The sequence below is a fragment of the Oncorhynchus mykiss genome, chromosome 15 (genome assembly GCF_013265735.2).
Source record: "Oncorhynchus mykiss isolate Arlee chromosome 15, USDA_OmykA_1.1, whole genome shotgun sequence".
Classification (NCBI taxonomy): domain Eukaryota; kingdom Metazoa; phylum Chordata; class Actinopteri; order Salmoniformes; family Salmonidae; genus Oncorhynchus; species Oncorhynchus mykiss.
In genome coordinates, this window is record NC_048579.1 from 64018499 (window position 1) to 64038143 (window position 19645).

Consider the following 19645-nt stretch of genomic DNA (forward strand, 5'->3'; position numbering starts at 1 on the left):
TATCTAGTACAGTCGCGTGTGCTGTGTCATTCTGTGGGAACAATGCTTATTTAAGATGCAAACGAGATCAAGGTGTGTAAGAGTCGTTTAAATGGAAGAGGTGACCTACCAAAAGTAGCACTGGTACTTTGAAGTCCTTTGACTAGAACTAGGACACCATAGCCTGGTAAAACCATACTGAAAGATGTGCTCAGCATGATTCAATGGGGAGCGCAGCATCCGGTCTGGTTTAAACCAGGCTAAGGACATTAACAATCCTTGGTGAAATCTAGCAGCTTTGACTGTTTGGTGATTTCATTCCAGTAACAACATGCTTCTTTTTAATCATTTGCTCATTTTTATTCAGCAGAATTTTTTAATACAATGACAAGGGCTGTCATAAGGAAACAAATCCAAACACTGTTTCTGCTACGGCATACAGAGACAGAGAGAGAGAGAGACAGAGATCATCATGTCACCATCATATGTAAACATTACAGAAAGAGGGAGGAGGAAGATGAGAAAATGCTGTTTGTCAAGGTGTTCTGGCCACGAGAGAGAGAGGGAGAAGAAGAAAGACGAGAATAAAACACTCCCAACATAAACGTCATTAAATGTCATATCACATAGGTATACATCAAGGACAGAAATAAGCTTGTCCGGTTGGTGTGGATCTCGAGCTAGCTTTTTAAAATTAACTTCATAAAACATAGCATTATTCATTTCTTGTCATTCATTAAGGAAGCGTTTCTCTCTGCAAAAAGCTGTTAATAATAAAAGTGAATGGATCCTCTTCTCAAGGCCTAGCCCCTTTCCTGTACAACGGATAGGAGGGATTGGCTGTGGTAGGGATAGGGTAAGGTAGCGATGCGCATGATTAGTGTGGGCGTATGACATCACTAATCAGGAAAGGATGACATGGTAATTAACGGAGCTCTGCAGCAGGGGGGGGGGGGGGGGACATGATAAGAACAACTGGTAGTGGCTCAGGAAGGGTGGAAAAGAGGAAGGATTGGACAGTCACTGTTTTTATGAGTTCATAGCTATAGTATGCTCTTTCAGAGTCCGGAGGGAGGAGGAGGAGGAGGAAGGGATGTGCAGAGTAGCAGTAGAGGGGACCAGGAGGAGGAGGAAGGGATGTACAGAGTAGCAGGAGAGGGGACCAGGAGGAGGAGGAAGGGATGTACAGAGTAGCAGGAGAGGGGACCAGGAGGAGGAGGAAGGGATGTACAGAGTAGCAGGAGAGAGGACCAGGAGGAGGAGGAAGGGATGTACAGAGTAGCAGGAGAGAGGAGGAGGAGGATGAGGAAGGGATGTGCAGAGTAGCAGGAGAGGGGACCAGGAGGATGAGGAAGGGATGTGCAGAGTAGCAGGAGAGGGGAGGAGGAGGAAAGGATGTGCAGAGTAGCAGGAGAGGGGAGGAGGAGGAAGGGATGTGCAGAGTAGCAGGAGAGAGGACCAGGAGGATGAACATGGAATAAAAGGAAGAGAGAGAGTCAATGCTTGTCCTTTACTTTGTTTTATTTTCGTTGAATCGTTTTCTGTCACTTTTTCTCGTCCAATGAGTGCATCTCGTCTTCCGCGTTGGTCTTTGGAATGGCACGGTGCGCTTTTCATTTTTTTAGTTTGTAGCCAAACTCGTCTGCGTCGTCGTCGCGGAAGTCTCCGTAGCGCCAGATGTTGAGCTGAGATAAAACATGAGACAGAAAAGACCATGAGCGCTTAGTGAATAGCTGACAATAAAACAGACAAGCAACAGTCTCAATTAACCTTCAGTTCAAATGGGGAGCCTCAGCCCCCCCCCCCTCCCTCGAGACAGAGCAAGAGAGCGAGCAAGAGCGAGCGAGAGCGAGCGAGAGAGAGCGAGCAAGAGAGAGAGCAAGTGAGAGCAAGAGAAAGCAAGTGAGAGAGCAAGAGTGCAAGAGAGAGCAAGAGAGAGCAAGTGAGAGAGCAAGAGAGCGAGAGAGAGAACGAGAAAACGAGAGAGCGAGAGAGAGCAAGAGAGCGAGTGAGAGCAAGAGAGCAAGAGCGAGAGAGCAAGAGAGACCGAGAGAGAGCAAGAGAGCAAGAGCGAGAGAGAGAGCAAGAGAGAGCGAGAGAGAGCAAGAGAGCGAGAGAGCGAGAAAACGAGAGAGCGAGAGAGAAAGCAAGAGAGAGCAAGAGAGAGAGCGAGAAAGAGAGCAAGAGAGAGAAAGCGAGCGAAAGAAAGCGAGAGAGAGAAAGCAAGAGAGAGAAAGCGAGAGAGAAAAAGCGAGAGAGAGAAAGCGAGAGAGAGAAAGCGAGAGCAAGAGAGCGAGTGAGAGCAAGAGAGCGAGCGAGAGCAAGCGAGAGCAAGAGCAAGCGAGAGCGAGAGCAAGAGAGAGCAATTGCAAGAGAGCAAGAGCAAAAGAGAGCGAGACAGCGAGAGTGGTAGACATAGAGACAGGGGCAGATAGACAGAGGTTGAAAGAGAGAGAGAGAAAGCGAGAGCGAGAGAGCAAGCAAGAGAGCGAGAGCGAGCGAGAGAGCGAGTGAGAGCAAGAGAGCGAGAGCGAGCGAGAGAGCGAGTGAGAGCAAGAGAGCGAGTGAGAGCAAGAGAGCGAGCGAGAGCAAGAGCGAGCGAGAGCGAGAGCAAGAGCAAAAGAGAGCGAGACAGCGAGAGTGGTAGACATAGAGACAGGGGCAGATAGACAGAGGTTGAGAGAGAGAGAGAGAGAGAGGTTGAGAGAGAGAGAGAGAGGTTGAGAGAGAGAGAGAGAGGTTGAGAGAGAGAGGTTGAGAGAGAGAGGTTGAGAGAGAGAGGTTGAGAGAGAGAGAGGGGGTATAGAGAGAACATCAGTGTACTCTCACACCCCAGTGAGAACGAGGGGAGCATCATCATTGAATCCTTTCCAGAAGGGCCCCGGTGCTTCAGCCGCATCCCTGTCTATTCCTTCTATTCCATTAAATTCACTCCGCTGAGCTCTGCATCCCTCATCAAGCATCCAGGCAATTTCCTGCTAAACGTTCAGTTTGACTCGCAATGGGAAGGGCGGTGGTAGTGTGTGAGGGGGCATTCTAGGTGGGGACGCAAGAAGTTGTGTGTGTGTGTGAGAGATGTTTCACGACACCAACCAAGGCCCCCTCCTCTCATCATCAGCAGCGTGTGTTCAGCTGTTAACATGACGATTCACAGCCAATTAGCGACCATGCTAATTTGCGCTAGTTGTTAGGAAGCGGCTGCCATGTTGTCTTTCCTGTTTCTTTTCCTTTTCCGTCAATGCCTTGTCACTCCTTGCAGCCTTTTGGAGAACAACATCTCATTTACACCAACTTTGCCTTTGATTTGACGATTGTTTGAGCATGGCGTTGTGTGATTGGACAATATATCAAAGCAGTGAGTGCGTTTGTCTTGTGAATGGCTGCTGAAGAGAACTGTGCCTTCTTGAAGGTCACAGTGTTTAAGGAGGATAAATGGATGCCACCTGTTTACCATAAAGCAGGTAAAACAAGCACCCCAAGACTAGAAAAACTAATCTATATAAGGTCATTGGGCTATGCTCTTGGGCAAGATACAGTAAACAGTTACTGTATAACTAGGAGTATTAGGATTGAGCGGTGTAATCGCAAGGATAATGAAACTGGGCTGATACTTTTTGTATATGCTCTGTCATCTGACTAGACGATTGGCTGGTGTACCTAAACAGATAGAACCACTTGCATTTGGATTGCGGACCCTGGGGGGTGTGGAGGGGGGCAAGCGCACCCTGGGGGGTGTGGAGGGGGGCAAGGGGACCCTGGGGGGTGTGGAGGGGGGCAAGCGTCCTGTGTGCCATGTGGATGCCATGTGGATGCCATCTATCCCTCTCTCCCTCTCCATCCCTTGCTTTCTTTCCATCAGCGTGGGCCTGCACAGACTGTGGGCCAGCGTCCATTTAGGACAGCACTGCCTGCCAATGAGATGTGTCACGTCTTCAGAGAACAGACAGGTGGAGAGAAAGACAGAGGGAGCAGAGAAATGAAGGAGAGCTCCTTTCTTCTAATAGTAGTTGTAATTACAGCTTTGGAAACACCGGTTTACCTGTCATACCAATAAAGCCAGGCTCAATTTGTATTGTGTTAAGCGAGCTAGTATGAAACAGGGACAGAAAAGTGAGAAAGAGGGAGAGAGGTAGAGATGTAGAGAGAGAGGTAGCGAGAGAGAGAGAGGGAGCTAGTATGAAACAGGGAGAGAAAAGTGAGAAAGGGGGAGAGATGTAGAGATGTAGAGAGAGAGGTAGCGAGAGAGAGGGAGCTAGTATGAAACAGGGAGAGAAAAGTGAGAAAGGGGGAGAGAGGTAGAGATGTAGAGAGAGAGGTAGCGAGAGAGAGAGGGAGCTAGTATGAAACAGGGAGAGAAAAGTGAGAAAGGGGGAGAGCGGTAGAGATGTAAAGAGAGAGGTAGCGAGAGAGAGAGGGAGCTAGTATGAAACAGGGAGAGAAAAGTGAGAAAGGGGGAGAGAGGTAGAGATGTAGAGAGAGGTAGCGAGAGAGAGTGAGCTAGTGTGAAACAGGGAGAGAAAAGTGAGAAAGGGGGAGAGAGGTAGAGAGAGAGGTAGCGAGAGAGAGAGAGGGAGCTAGTATGAAACAGGGAGAGAAAAGTGAGAAAGGGGGAGAGATGTAGAGATGTAGAGAGAGAGGTAGCGAGAGAGAGGGAGCTAGTATGAAACAGGGAGAGAAAAGTGAGAAAGGGGGAGAGATGTAGAGATGTAGAGAGAGGTAGCGAGAGAGAGAGGGAGCTAGTATGAAACAGGGAGAGAAAAGTGAGAAAGGGGGAGAGAGGTAGAGATGTAGAGAGAGAGGTAGCGAGAGAGAGAGGGAGCTAGTATGAAACAGGGAGAGAAAAGTGAGAAAGGGGGAGAGCGGTAGAGATGTAAAGAGAGAGGTAGCGAGAGAGAGAGTGAGCTAGTATGAAACAGGGAGAGAAAAGTGAGAAAGGGTGAGAGAGGTAGAGATGTAGAGATGTAGCGAGAGAGAGAGGGAGCGAGTATGAAACAGGGAGAGAAAAGTGAGAAAGGGGGAGAGAGGTAGAGATGTAGAGAGAGGGAGCGAGAGAGAGAGGGAGCTAGTATGAAACAGGGAGAGAAAAGTGAGAAAGGGGGAGAGAGGTAGAGATGTAGAGAGAGAGGGAGCGAGAGAGAGAGAGGGAGCTAGTATGAAACAGGGAGAGAAAAGTGAGAAAGGGGGAGAGAGGTAGAGATGTAGAGAGAGAGGTAGTGAGAGAGAGAGGGAGCTAGTATGAAACAGGGAGAGAAAAGTGAGAAAGGGGGAGAGGAAGAGATGTAGAGAGAGAGGTAGCGAGAGAGAGAGGGAGCTAGTATGAAACAGGGAGAAAAAAGTGAGAAAGGGGGAGAGAGGTAGAGATGTAAAGAGAGGTAGCGAGAGAGAGAGGGAGCTAGTATGAAACAGGGAGAGAAAAGTGAGAAAGGGGGAGAGAGGTAGAGATGTAGAGAGAGAGGTAGCGAGAGAGAGAGGGAGCTAGTATGAAACAGGGAGAGAAAAGTGAGAAAGGGGGAGAGATGTAGAGATGTAGAGAGAGAGGTAGCGAGAGAGAGAGGGAGCTAGTATGAAACAGGGAGAAAAAAGTGAGAAAGGGGGAGAGGGGTAGAGATGTAAAGAGAGGTAGCGTGAGAGAGAGGGAGCTAGTATGAAACAGGGAGAGAAAAGTGAGAAAGGGGTAGAGATGTAGAGATGTAGAGAGAGAGGTAGCGAGAGAGAGAGGGAGCTAGTATGAAACAGGGAGAGAAAAGTGAGAAAGGGGGAGAGATGTAGAGAGAGAGGGAGCTAGTATGAAACAGGGAGAGAAAAGTGAGAAAGGGGGAGAGATGTAGAGAGAGAGGGAGCGAGAGATAGAGAGAAACTTACCCTGGCAGTCTTGGCAGACTCCTGACCGTTGAGATACTCCGTCACCTGAGAGAGAGAACATGCATTAGTGTTGCAACTAAACCAGACTGAATTCTGTGGAGAGAAACACATTGGGTGCATCTCAACTCTCTAATTAATGTAGCCTCCTCGACTCGCCTCCTTTCCTTCATTGAAAATCGTCTCAGTGCAGATGAATGAGAAGGACACAAGTGGAGGACGCCACTTTAGACTATCAACACGCACCGACAAACACCTTCCCACCCATACATTCATAACACACATGTCGACAGGCTGCATTGGTAGCACTGCATTGCACATGGTAACAACAAAAACAGCAAGGTCATCATCAGATCAATAGGAAACGCGGATGCTAACCGCTAGCCCACATGCTAACAGCTAACAACAGCGAGCAATCAAGCCAAGTGGCTCTCGTCTATACAGCGAGCTAGCTTTTAGAGCCTTCCTATTTAGCATTTAATTACAATCAAAATGCATTCACGTTTCACATGTCAGCGATAGGCTAGCAGGGTAAGAGAGGCGCACTACCTGCCTACGCTAGTGATGAAATCAGACCTGTGTTGTGATTGTACTGCATCACAAGGGCAGGTGATTAGTCGGCGAGGGCCCTGATAGAGCAGTGAATGGTGGGAATAGAGTCAGGAAGTCAGAATCCTGTAGGATATTGAGGTCTGTAAATGAAGTAGATTGTGCTCGTCTATGTGTGTCTTTGTAAGGGCTGGGAATGATGATATTAACACGATACTTCAGTGTTGTTATGTAGGGGTGGCAGGTAGCCTAGTGGTTAGAACGTAGAGAGCTAACAGGGTAAAACATCTGTCATTCTGCCCCTGAACACGGAGGTTAACCATCTGTTCCCCGGTAAGCCGTCACTGTAAATAAGAATGTGTTCTTAACTGACTTGCCTAGTTAAACAAAGGTTAAATAAAATGATCACAATTCTATATGTATTGCGATTCGACACTGTGATTTGTTGTTCCAAACATATTGCTCACCATATGTCTGAGGCAGAGGAACAAGATGGAGAAAACAAGTTTGATCAGTCTTGTAAATGTGCTGAAAACAAATTGGCTTCCTACTAAGATGGAGAACAAGCTATGAAGGAAAATACTGGAGATGTGGTGTGCAGGTACAGCCAACTAGCACAAAAATAGTACTATCAAAATAATATGATATATCCTCAAATATAACTGTACTGATTTTTCTCCCCCTTCCTTAGTCTTTGTGTAAGTGTGGGAAATTAGGCTGGCTTGGATAGACAGGATTTGACTTGTGATGCTTTGGCTCAAATGAGAGTGAGTGAGAGAAAGTGAGAGAGACAGTGAGAGAAAGTGAGAGAGACAGTGAGAGAGACAGACAGAAAGAGAGACAGACAGAGAGAGAGAGAGAGAGAGAGAGAGAGACAGTGAGAGAGACAGACAGTGAGACAAACAGAGTGAGACACAGACAAACAGAGTGAGACACAGATAAACAGAGTGAGACACAGACAAACAGAGTGAGACACAGACAAACAGAGTGAGACAAACAGAGAGACACAGACAGAGTGAGACAAACAGAGTGAGACACAGACAAACAGAGTGAGACAAACAGAGTGAGAGAAACAGTGTGATAGTGAGAGAGACAGACAGACAGAGTGAGACACAGACAGACAGAGTGAGACACAGACAGAGTGAGACACATACAGACAGAGTGAGACACAGACAGACAGAGTGAGACACAGACAAACAGAGTGAGACAGACAAACAGAGTGAGTCACAGACAAACAGAGTGAGAGAGACAGAGAGAGTGAGAGAGACAGAGACAGAGTGAGAGAGACAGAGACAGAGTGAGAGAGACAGACACAGAGTGAGAGAGACAGACACAGAGTGAGAGAGACAGACACAGAGTGAGAGACAGACAGACAGTGTGAGAGAGACAGAGACAGAGTGAGAGAGACAGACAGACATAGTGAGAGAGACAGACAGACAGAGAGTGAGAGAGACAGTGCGATAGTGAGAGAGACAGTGCGATAGTGAGAGAGACAGACAGAGTGAGAGAGACAGACAGAGTGAGAGAGACAGACAGAGTGAGAGAGACAGACAGAGTGAGAGAGAGAGACAGACAGAGAGACAGAGTGAGAGAGACAGACAAACCGAGTGAGAGACAGACAAACCGAGTGAGAGAGACAGACAAACCAAGTGAGAGAGACAGACAAACCAAGTGAGAGAGACAGACAAACCAAGTGAGAGAGACAGACAAACCAAGTGAGAGAGACAGACAAACCAAGTGAGAGAGACAGACAAACCGAGTGAGAGAGACAGACAAACCGAGTGAGAGAGACAGAGTGAGAGAGACAGACAGAGTGAGAGAGACAGACAGAGTGAGAGAGACAGACAGACCGAGTGAGAGAGACAGACAAACCGAGTGAGAGAGACAGACAAACCGAGTGAGAGAGACAGACAGAGTGAGAGAGACAGACAAAGTGAGAGAGATAGACAGAGTGAGAGAGATAGACAGAGTGAGAGAGACAGACAGAGTGAGAGAGACAGACAGAGTGAGAGAGACAGACAAAGTGAGAGAGATAGACAGAGTGAGAGAGAAGCGGCAGACAGGCAGCGCTGGGCATATTGACCTCTTATTATGCCAGTGTGTCCATTTAGCCCCATTGACTGAGCCTGACGATGAGTCACAGGACACAGCATGACGAGACCGAGGGATGGGGGAGGGAGGTAGAGAGATGGAGGGAGGGGGTGGAGAAGAGTCTTAAAATGAGAGAGACAGAAAGGAAATGTCCGGTTACGGTCAAGAGAGACTGTGGGTATTGTCTGTCCGTGTGTGTGTGTATAGAGGCTGAACAGCTCCAAACCAGGAGGGTGCACTGCACTGTGACTGAGCGGTTTAGCTCTACATGGTTCTGGCCAGCCCTCCTCTCTCTCCTCCAACCCAAGCTAACCCAGCCTCAGCTCTGGCTCCTTCCTGCCAGCGTGATCGATGGGGAGGCTTTTGGAGTGTGTGTCTCGGGTCAGTCAGGGGAAAAGAGGGTGAGGAGAAGGGGAGGGAGGATACACAAGATGGAGGGTGGGTTGAAGAGGAGAAAATGGGTGATTGGGAGAGGAGTGGGGAAGAGAAAGGGGTCAAAGGCATTGAAGGGGGGAGAATAAGAGTGAGGGGAAGGGGTGGAGGAGGACAGGAAAAATAAAGGATGAGAAGATGGGACGGATAAGGAGGAGAGAAGGGGTGAGAGGGTGAAGAGTGGAAGAGAGTGAGTCAAAAGCTGAGGGAGGGGGGGGGGGACAGGCTACTCTATACATTACCATATTAACCACAGAGGGTTCCATCATGCATCATAACTGATCAGGAGAACAGATGAGACTCCTGGCCAAAGAAATTAACACAGATATAGGAGAACGGCAGATGTTGAAAAGTGCAGAGCGTGGATTCTGCATCGGGTTTAATTGCTTAGCTAGCTGGTATACACTGGTTCATTTGATAGCAACACAGAACACATGAGGGTCAGGGAGAAAAACATACTTCAGTACAGCTGGATCGTACAGCTTTGTGTGTGTGTGTGTGTGTGTGTGTGTGTGTGTGTGTGTGTGTGTGTGTGTGTGTGTGTGTGAGAGAGAGACTGTGTGTGTGTGTGTGAGAGAGAGACTGTGTGTGTGTGTGAGAGAGAGAGACTGTGTGTGTGTGTGAGAGAGAGAGAGAGACTGTGTGTGTGTGTGTGTGTGTGTGTGAGAGAGAGACTGTGTGTGTGTGTGAGAGAGAGAGAGACTGTGTGTGTGTGTGTGTGTGTGTGTGTGTGTGTGTGTGTGTGTGTGTGTGTGTGTGAGAGAGAGAGACTGTGTGTGTGTGTGAGAGAGAGAGAGAGAGACTGTGTGTGTGTGTGTGTGTGAGAGAGAGAGAGAGACTGTGTGTGTGTGTGAGAGAGAGAGAGACTGTGTGTGTGTGTGAGAGAGAGAGAGACTGTGTGTGTGTGTGTGTGTGTGTGTGTGTGAGAGAGAGACTGTGTGTGTGTGTGTGAGAGAGAGAGAGAGACTGTGTGTGTGTGTGTGTGTGTGTGTGTGTGTGAGAGAGAGAGACTGTGTGTGTGTGGGGTGTCAAAAACTGCAACCACTGCATAAGCTATCAATCAAGGCTAACTAAGAGTGAGAATTTAGAAAAGGGGACAGCAGATGTTCACATATCTCCTTCCCAAACAGATGTGACCATACGGAGGTCCTAGTCCATAGCATTAACGTCTTACTTCAGAGGTCTCCGTGACATTTGAGTGGCTGGGAGGGGTCCGGATACGCCATGTTAAAAGTATTTTGGTGCCTGTGTCCTTCATGACTACTGATGTAGGTTAAAGTCCCTGGAATTCCATCATCTTATCATTTCCTTTCATCCACCACCGACCCACCTACCGTCTGCTTTGGAGACCTCTTAGAGTAACCCCATCTCAATAATGACCTCATATTTGGTCCTGGCCAATAGCAGGGGACTTACAAGGAAGCATTACTTTGGTCCTGGCCAATAGCAGGGGACTATATGGAGGCATTACTATATGAATGAAAGGGATCTGCCAGACAGCTAGCCAAGCTCTTTGTCCTTTAACTAAGGGGTGCCTTCCTGACAGACCGTCTCCTGCTGTTCTCTTCAGTACAGTATGTGAGAGCAGGAAACCAGTGTGTGTGCCTAGCATCCTCCTAATATGGGCCCATATGCTGTTCCAGAAAAGCCCTTTCAGGACCTTTTCACAGCCACTAGACGGTCTCTACTTCCACTGGAGGAGGACAATCACTAGCCAATAAACCAGCAAACAAGAAGAATATGGAACCAAATATCTCAACTAAATCAATAAATAGGATGTTGTGTATTTCAGAATGATAGTAGGGGGAGAGGAGGAAGAACGAGAGACTGTAAGAGAGAGATATATAATAGTACTGTATGACCCCACAGAGCTCCATATGCCAGACAGATGCCCCTGGTCCCATCTATACCAGGTTGGTGTTGAACAACCTGCCACTATCTGGCAGACTAGGAGGTGGTGGGAATATGGTGTTGGTGGTCAGTGTGTTGAGTGTGTAGAATAAGACTAAGTAAGAGTGTGTGTGTGTGTGTGTGTGTGTGTGTGTGTGTGTGTGGTGTGTGTGGTGGATCACTATACACAGGTGGTGTTTTGGTGTGTGTGTGTGTGTGTGTCTCTCTACATGTGTGTATGTGAGAGTGCAAGCTGTTTTGGTGCAAATCTGTGAATGTGCTAGATGGCAGGTTTTTGGCAGGAGGTGTGAGTGGTTCTGGTTCAGGATGAACAGATGATGTGCATCCTGTTTTTGGTACAGAGAGTACATTCATTACCATAGTGTCTGAATCAATGCAGGTGATGCCTTAGAACCCCATTATAGTCCATCTGGAACAATGTTCTTCCTTTTGTAGAACAAAGATAACGCTCCTTAGCAACACTAAGTATGAGTCGTATTATACACCCGATGCCTTCTCCGACTTGCAAAACATCCCTCTTTCTTTCTCTCTTTCCCTCTCTCTCCCTTTCCCCCAAAAACGCAAAAAGAGATACCACATGTATTCCATCTTATGAATAGTCAGCAATGGATTAACAACTGGTATCCAAGTCCAATTTATCTTCTGAACAGTCTGCCTCTGTACTTGTGAATAACAACGACTCCTCGCTTCGTAGTTCTTTCCAGGCTTGTCTGACTCTGCAATCCTGGGAGTTAGTTTTAAAGCTGCAAGATGTAACTTTTTGGGCGACCTAACCGAATCCACATAGAAATTGAGTTTTAGATCTGTCATTGTAATTGAAAGCATGTCTAAGAAGCGGTAGATCTGTTCTATGTGCGCTATTTCTATGCTTCCCGTTCTTAAGTTTAGTTTTTGTGTCTTTTACTTTCAATTTTCTGCAGCTTCAAACGGCTGAAAATACTACAGTTTTGGCTAATGGAAAATACATGTCAGGGGTTTAGATGGTACAGTGATTCTCTACACTAGACTTGCTTGTTTAGTCACAAACTGAAATTAGGCAAACCATTAGAATTTTAGCAACCAGGAAATGGTGGAGCTATTTCTGCATAGTTCATCTTTAAGTGATATCCCTCACAGAGAGACCGGGAGGTGGACTGGCTGTCTGTCTTTCCTATAGTGCATGGTGAGAGGAGACTGTTCTCCCCATGTCTCTCCAGACATCCTGGTAACATGGATTTGATTTGAAAAGAAAGGCCCTCTTTTAATCACAGCAGTCTTCGTCAGAGACTGCTCCCTGGAGGCTGTGTGTGGGAGTGTGTGTGGGAGTGTGTGTGTGCCATCGGTGCATGTCTGTGTGTGAGAGTACGGTATGTCTGCCTGTGTTTGTGTGACTGCGTGTCTGCATGCGCGTGTGTGTCCCTCTGAAGTCCCTGTGAGGCATGCTGGGACAGGCCCCGGTGCATGCTGGTAGCTCCAGCAGTGTGGTCTGTCGGGGGCTTTCAGGCAGCGAGGGGGACAACGTGGCATGACAGCGCCCCGCAACCGATGGTTCAACGAGTTCAGGAGGACCAACGACAGGGGAGCGCCCCATCAGAGGACCTGGCTTCCGTGAGTACAGGCACACAACGCACCACGTTATATAGTCTATACACACACATATATATACACTCTGGGATGGGGCTGTTACGGTGACCGTATTACCATCACACCGATGGTCACGAGTCATGACCGCAGTCAAATTCCATGTGACCGCTTAGTCATGGTCACTAGGCTTCTCCAAGCTCTGATGCTGCTGATGGTCATTAGTAGCCTACAAAAATTGCTAACTGCCTGGTACTCAGCACTCGATTGTCCCTCTAATCACTCTGACATCAATCCAAATGTTATCGAAAATCTAATCAAACACTTCATGAGAGCCCATGAGCTCATGTTGCAACATTTCTTTAGGCTATGCAAATGTGAGAAAACAGTTGATGGCCTCTATTAAAAAGATCCGCATTCTATAGGCTAGGCCTGCATATTTATTAACTTTCCTAATATTAAGCCCATTGCATCGCTTTACAACAGGAGTATAGCCTACCTGGCTGGCATGTAAATTAACTACAGGATAGCCAGATCAGGGCCTAACATAAGGACAACTCAGAGTATGCTAGTGTGTTCATCTGAAATAGTCTACATTTTCTTCATATCATGTTTCTTTAGACCTGTCTAAAATATATCATTGATTTATTGTGAAGGTGTAGGCTATATTACATTTGTTAGACTTTTAAAAATGTAGATGTTCCAGTGGTCTGCATCAGTGGCTTGTAGGCTGTGTGTGGAAGCCAGGAGATGTTAAACATGTTTATGTTAATTAACGGTCAATTACTGTGAGACCGGCAGTTATTAGCTTGACAATCACCGGCTGACAAAATGTCATGACCACAGCCCTACTCTTGGATAGAAACATTGTGAACAAGGTTTTTAAAAAGGTATGTGGGCCTACTTCATCTCCACACACACACACACACACACACAGGCTGAGAACTTTGAGATTTGACCTACACAAGTGCATTTGATGGTAAAATACAGACAGGCCAATGTAATGATGTCTCTTGTAGATCAATTTCCACTGAAAGAAAATGTTGACCATATAAACCAGCCTAAATGATTATGATACAACAAAACTAAGTATTAAAAAAAGGGAACCCTATAGACATGGCTAAAGATGAGTTGGCTAAAGACGAGTTGGCAGAAAACTAGGGCAGACCTAGGTTAGAGTAGCAGTAAAAGTTGGTTTCTATTTCTCTCTTATTGTCTCTCCCCATGAGATCACCCACTGTGAAGTGACAGAAGTTTAAATGACCTACACCCACTCTCCAACCCCAAACCCCACTTCCCCCCTCTGTCTCTCCCTCCTCTCCTGACCCTAGGGTGCGGGGGAGGCAGGAGTGTGTGTGTGTGTGTGGTCGGGTCAGGGGAAATAGAGCTTGGCTAGTGGCGCGTGTCACTGTCACCCTGGACATGTCACAAGGCCCCCAGAGCACTGCTGCTGGCGGTGTGTGTGTGTGGGTATGAGAGGTGGGGTCGATAGGAAAGTGTCCATTATGCGTTCAACACCAACTCTTACTGGTTAATGAGGTATCGAACAGTCAGGAGGAAGGGGCATGCTTTTGCACACTCCACAGTGTACTGGCGGGGGGTGATGGGACATGACAGGGACCCATGGGGGGTTTAGGGTGAGGGGGTCGATGGCAAGCTGTCAACCAGACAAAGTTGGTTGAAAGTACTGCAAAAGGCCATTGAGTACACCACGACAAAAGAGTTAGCCTGTATGTCTCAGAACTGTCTATCTTTACTGCCTATGATAGGTGAGTGATTGGTTGTGTCTCTCTGTGTGTCTGTAGGGCCTCGGAGCCCCCCAGAGTCCGTGCTGCTATTGAGTACTCAATTTATCTCTGCTGTTCACTGATAAGGGCAGATGGCTGTTATTAACCGACAAACCTACAATTCCCATGTGGCATCTCATCTCTACCTCACTGTTCAATTACACTGATAGAAGAAACTACATTTCCCATGAGGCATCACAGCAATGCCCCACCGCACAATTACACTGTAATAGAAGAAACTGCATTTCCCATGGGGCATCATGTCTGCCTTCAGCACAATAGAAAAAACGACACATCCCCAAAGCACCTCATTTGTTCCTCTCGGCAGTTACACCAAATTGTAACAACTTCACTTGCACAAGGCATTTCACCACAGAATAATTACACTGTAACCCATATTTATTTGAACCTTTATTTAACTAGGCAAGTCAGTTCAGAAGAAATTATTCTCCTCAATGACGGCCTAGGAACAGTGGGTTAACTGCCTTGTTCAGAACGACAGATTTGAACCTTGTAAGCTCGGGGATTCGATCTAGCAACCTTTCGGTTACTAGTCCAATGCTCTAACCACTAGGCTACCTGCCTCCCCATATAACACCTACAAAGAAACTACACTACCCACGAGGCACATCATCCGTCCTCTCATAATAAAATGTACACTGCAACTCCCCAAAACACTACATTTCTCACGAGGCAGCACATCCATCCCTTCACAGTAGTGCAATTTACCTACACGGCCAAAATAAAAAAATCATCTGTTGGGAAATAAACTACAGATCCCATGGGGCATCTCATCTGCAGAACAGCACAGCAATTAAAAGCAAGTGTTGGTCTGATCCCCAGCTCTCATATCCCTCTTCAGCTTGGGCTTCAAGCAGCAGCGTACGTCCTTCTAAACTCTCCGGCTCCATCCACATCACAGCTGCCTTCTGCTCTCTCCCTCCCTCCCAAAACACTCCACACTCACATGCCTGCATCAGCACAAACACAAACACTGGAGCTAGCGATGCTAACACTGGAGCTAACACCAAAGTCAAAACAACAATCCTAGCTCAAAGCGCTAGATGAGTGTTGTGTATTAGCTTATGTCGCTACAAAGAGCCAACCAGGGCATAACATTAACATCCGCCAAATGTGGGTAGATTTAGGTAATGGTTGGTAACGTAAGTGGGTGGTCAATTTGCAGGGCTCTACAGTGCGGGCATTACATTTACAAATAAAAATATTGTAACGACCCTGGGTTTATAAGCGCGGAAATCGACTCTGCCGCACGAGCATGCTTTTGCAGCACAGTTGATAGCGCGCCGGACCTCGGGCTCGAATGTCGAGGGTATGAGACCTGCTCCCTGCCTGTTTCATTACAATATAGTGAAAAAGTCAAGAATGAGCACGTGCGAGGAAAATGCTGCAGTAGCTGTTTTCAAAGTATTTCTGCCGTTTTGTTTCATAGCTGCTAAATCGCACAAATAAATATTAATCTATATCCCACCTCATCAAGCAACACTGCCTGGCAGGAGAGATTTGTGCACTGTGCTGATTCATTTCTGGAGGTGCTGCGTACAGGCATAAAAGTTGGTCAAATGTACTCTAAAGTCTACAAACGGAAACTTTGTCCTCGTGTTTCTTGGCTATTTACATTGTTTTGTTCACAAGGTTGGCTGTTTTTAAAATGGAAGTTTGAGTCTGCTGCTTCAACTGACGCAAAGAGATATTGTCTTCTCCTAGTCAAAACCAAATCTCTCACACACAGACCCGTGACAGGACTCCAGTGGCCTAGTTACCACGGTAACCTCCCAGCCTGAACATTTTGTCTCATCATAAAAAATGAAATTGAGTTTTATCTCACATTATTTCTTACTAATAAATGTTTTGTTTTAGAAACATTAAGTATGGCCATCAGCGCGTGTATTTATATATTTTGTTTTACGTAATTGTGGCGCAAAAATATTTTGGCTGACCAATTTTTCCATCTACCTGCCACAGTGGCTGGTGGACCAAAAAGTACATTTTAGGCAGTTAACCCACTGTTCCTTGGCCATCATTGTAAATAAGAAGTTTTTCTTAACTTAACGGACTAGGGATAATATACGAGGTTCATGCTACATTGGTGATTGATAATTAGCAAGAGGCTTCTGTGTTTTGTAATTTATTGTTAATTTGCAAAAGGGGAGATGATTAGCTTGTAGAGCTAATTAACTTTTTCGCTCGATGACAGCGTTCGCTTAGCGCAGCCTGATTGTGCGAGACGGGTTGGGAGTCAGTCAGTCATCTGACGTCGTCGCCTTTGGTTGGCCTACTTTTACTGTGGTGATCGAGCACCAAGATGGTGTCTGTATGACCGTACTGGAACTTAATGCTTTTTAATAGACTTCAACTTCAGTCATGGAATGAATCACTTTTGTGTCAGATAGGTCTCTGTGTGTGTGTGGTGACAGTATGCTGTGAATGTACCTGACAAGAGAATATTCTCTCGATGAAAGATGGTGAATGTACAGTTGAAGTCAGAAGTTTACATACACCTTAATCAAATACATTTAAACTCAGTTTTTCACAATTCATGACATTTAATCCCTGTCTTGGGTCAGTTAGGATCAACACTATATTTTAAGAATGTGAAATGTCAGAATAATAGTAGAGAGAATGATTTATTTCAGCTTTTATTTCTACCATCACATTCCCAGTGGGTCAGAAGTTTACATACATGCCATTTGTATTTAGTAGCATTGCCCTTAAATTGTTTAACTTGGGTCAAACGTTTCGGGTAGCCTTCCACAAGCTTACCACAATAAGTTGGTTGAATTTTGGCCCATTCCTCCTGACAGAGCTGGTGTAACTGAGTCAGGTTTGTAGACCTCCTTGCTTGCACACACTTTTTCAGTTCTGCCCACACATTTTCTATGGGATTGAGGTCAGGGCTTTGTGATGGCCACTCCAATACCTTGACTTTGTTGTCCTTATTAAGCCATTTTTCCACAACTTTGCAAGTATGCCTGGGGTCACTGTCCATTTGTAAGACCCATTTGCAACCATGCTTTAACTTCCTGACTGATGTCATGAGATGTTGCTTCAATATATCATTTTTTTCTCCCTCATGATGCCATCTATTTTGTGAAGTGCACCAGTCCCTCCTGCAGGAAAGCACCCCCACAACATGATGCCGCCACCCCCGTGCTTCACGGTTGGGATGGTGTTCTTCGGCTTGCAAGCATCCCCTTTTTTCCTCCAAACATAACGATGGTCATTGTGGCCAAACAGTTCTATTTTTGTTTCATCAGACCAGAGGACATTTCTCCAAAAAGTACGATCTTTGTCCCCATGTGCAGTTGCAAACCGTAGTCTGGCTTTTTTTATGGCGGTTTTGGAGCAGTGGCTACTTCCTTGCTGAGCGGCCTTTCAGGTTATGTAGATATAGGACTCGTTTTACTGTGGATATAGATACTTTGTAGCCGTTTCCTCCAGCATCTTCACAATGTACTTTGCTGTTGTTCTGGGATTGATTTTCACTTTTCGCACCAAAGTACGTTCATCTCTAGGAGACAGAACACGTCTCCTTCCTGAGCGTATGATGGCTGCGTGGACCCATGGTGTTTATACTTGCGTACTATTGTTTGTACAGATGAACATGGTACCTTCATGCATTTGGAAATTGCTCCCAAGGATGAACCAGACTTGTGGTCTACAATTTTTTTTCTGAGGTCTTGGCTGATTTCTTTTGATCTTCCCATGATGTCAAGCAAAGAGGCACTGAGTTTGAAGGTAGGCCTAGAAATACATACACAGGTACACCTCCAATTGACTCAAATGATGTCAATTAGCCTATCAGAAGCTTCTAAAGCCATGACATCATTTTCTGGACTTTTGCAAGCTATTTAAAGGCACAGTCAACTTAGTGTATGTAAACTTCTGACCCACTGGAATTGTGATAGTGAATTATACGTGAAATAATCTGTCTGTAAACAGTTGTTAGAAAAATGACTTGTGTCATGCACAAAGTAGATGTCCTAACCGACTTGCCAGAACTATAGTTTGTTAACAAGAAATTTGTGGAGTGATTGAAAAACAAGTTTTAATGACTCCAACCTAAGCATATGTAAACTTCCGACTTCAACTGTATGTATGTGAGAGAGAAAGACATACAGAAAATGAGAGAGATAAAGGGAGAGTAAGAGATGGGACAGAGGGACATGCAGACAGTAAAAGACGGAGAGAGAGAGAGATTGGGTCCCAACCCAGTGCAATAAGATTAAAAGTGTTTACTGTGGAAAAGTGTGAGGAGGAAGTTACTGGTAGTTCTAGTAGTTACAGGTCTGGTAGTTATGTGGACGGGTCTGGTAGTTACGGGTCTGGTAGTTATGTGAACGGGTCTGGTAGTTATGTGGACGGGTCTGGTAGTTACGGGTCTGGTAGTTACGGGCCTGGTAGTTATGTGGACGGGTCTGGTAGTTACGGGTCTGGTAGTTATGTGAACGGGTCTGGTAGTTATGTGGACGGGTCTGGTAGTTACGGGTCTGGTAGTTACGGGCCTGGTAGTTATGTGGACGGGTCTGGTAGTTACGGGTCTGGTAGTTATGTGGACGGGTCTGGTAGTTACGGGTCTGGTAGTTATGTGGACGGGTCTGGTAGTTACGGGTCTGGTAGTTACGGGGACGGGTCTGGTAGTTACGGGTCTGGTAGTTACGGGGACGGGTCTGGTAGTTACGGGTCTGGTAGTTACGGGGACGGGTCTGGTAGTTACGGGTCTGGTAGTTACGGGGATGGGCCTGGTAGTTACGGGGACGGGCCTGGTAGTTACGGGGACGGGTCTGGTAGTTACGGGGACGGGTCTGGTAGTTACGGGGACGGGTCTGGTAGTTACGGGTCTTGTAGTTATGTGGACGGGTCTGGTAGTTACGGGGACGGGTCTGGTAGTTACGGGTCTGGTAGTTACGGGGACAGGTCTGGTAGTTGCGGGTCTGGTAGTTACGGGTCTGGTAGTTATGGGGACGGGTCTGGTAGTCACGGGTCTGGTAGTTATGGGAACGGGTCTGATAGCTACGGGTCTGGTAGTTATGGTTACGGGTCTGGTAGTTACGGGTCTGGCAGTTATGGTTACGGGTCTGGTAGTTATGGGAATGGGTCTGGTAGTTACGGGTCTGGTAGTTACGGGTCTGGTAGTTATGGTTACGGGTCTGTTAGTTATGGGAACGGGTCTGTTAGTTATGGGAACGGGCCTGGTAGTTACGTGGACGGGTCTGGTAGTTACGGGTCTGGTAGTTATGGGGACGGGTCTGGTAGTTACGGGTCTGGTAGTTATGGGGACGGGTCTGGTAGTCACGGGTCTGGTAGTTATGGGAACGGGTCTGGTAGCTACGGGTCTGGTAGTTATGGTTACGGGTCTGGTAGTTACGGGTCTGGTAGTTACGGGTCTGGTAGTTATGGGAACGGGTCTGGTAGTTACGGGTCTGGTATATATACATATACATACACGCACACACAGT

At 46.6% G+C, this 19645-nt stretch overlaps 1 protein-coding gene across 1 annotated transcript in view; it reads right to left on the reverse strand.

Moving 5' to 3' along the window:
- Positions 1 to 314: 314 nt before the first annotated feature.
- Positions 315 to 19645, reverse strand: part of LOC110490780 (staphylococcal nuclease domain-containing protein 1) — a 369157-nt gene continuing 349826 nt past the window's right edge. The window contains exons 23-24 of the mRNA XM_036944950.1: positions 5842 to 5886; positions 315 to 1664 (exon numbers count right to left, since the gene is read on the reverse strand). Of these exons, the coding sequence (XP_036800845.1) occupies positions 1593 to 1664; positions 5842 to 5886 (117 nt within the window). The 3' untranslated portion in view covers positions 315 to 1592. The remainder of the gene's footprint in view (positions 1665 to 5841; positions 5887 to 19645) is intronic.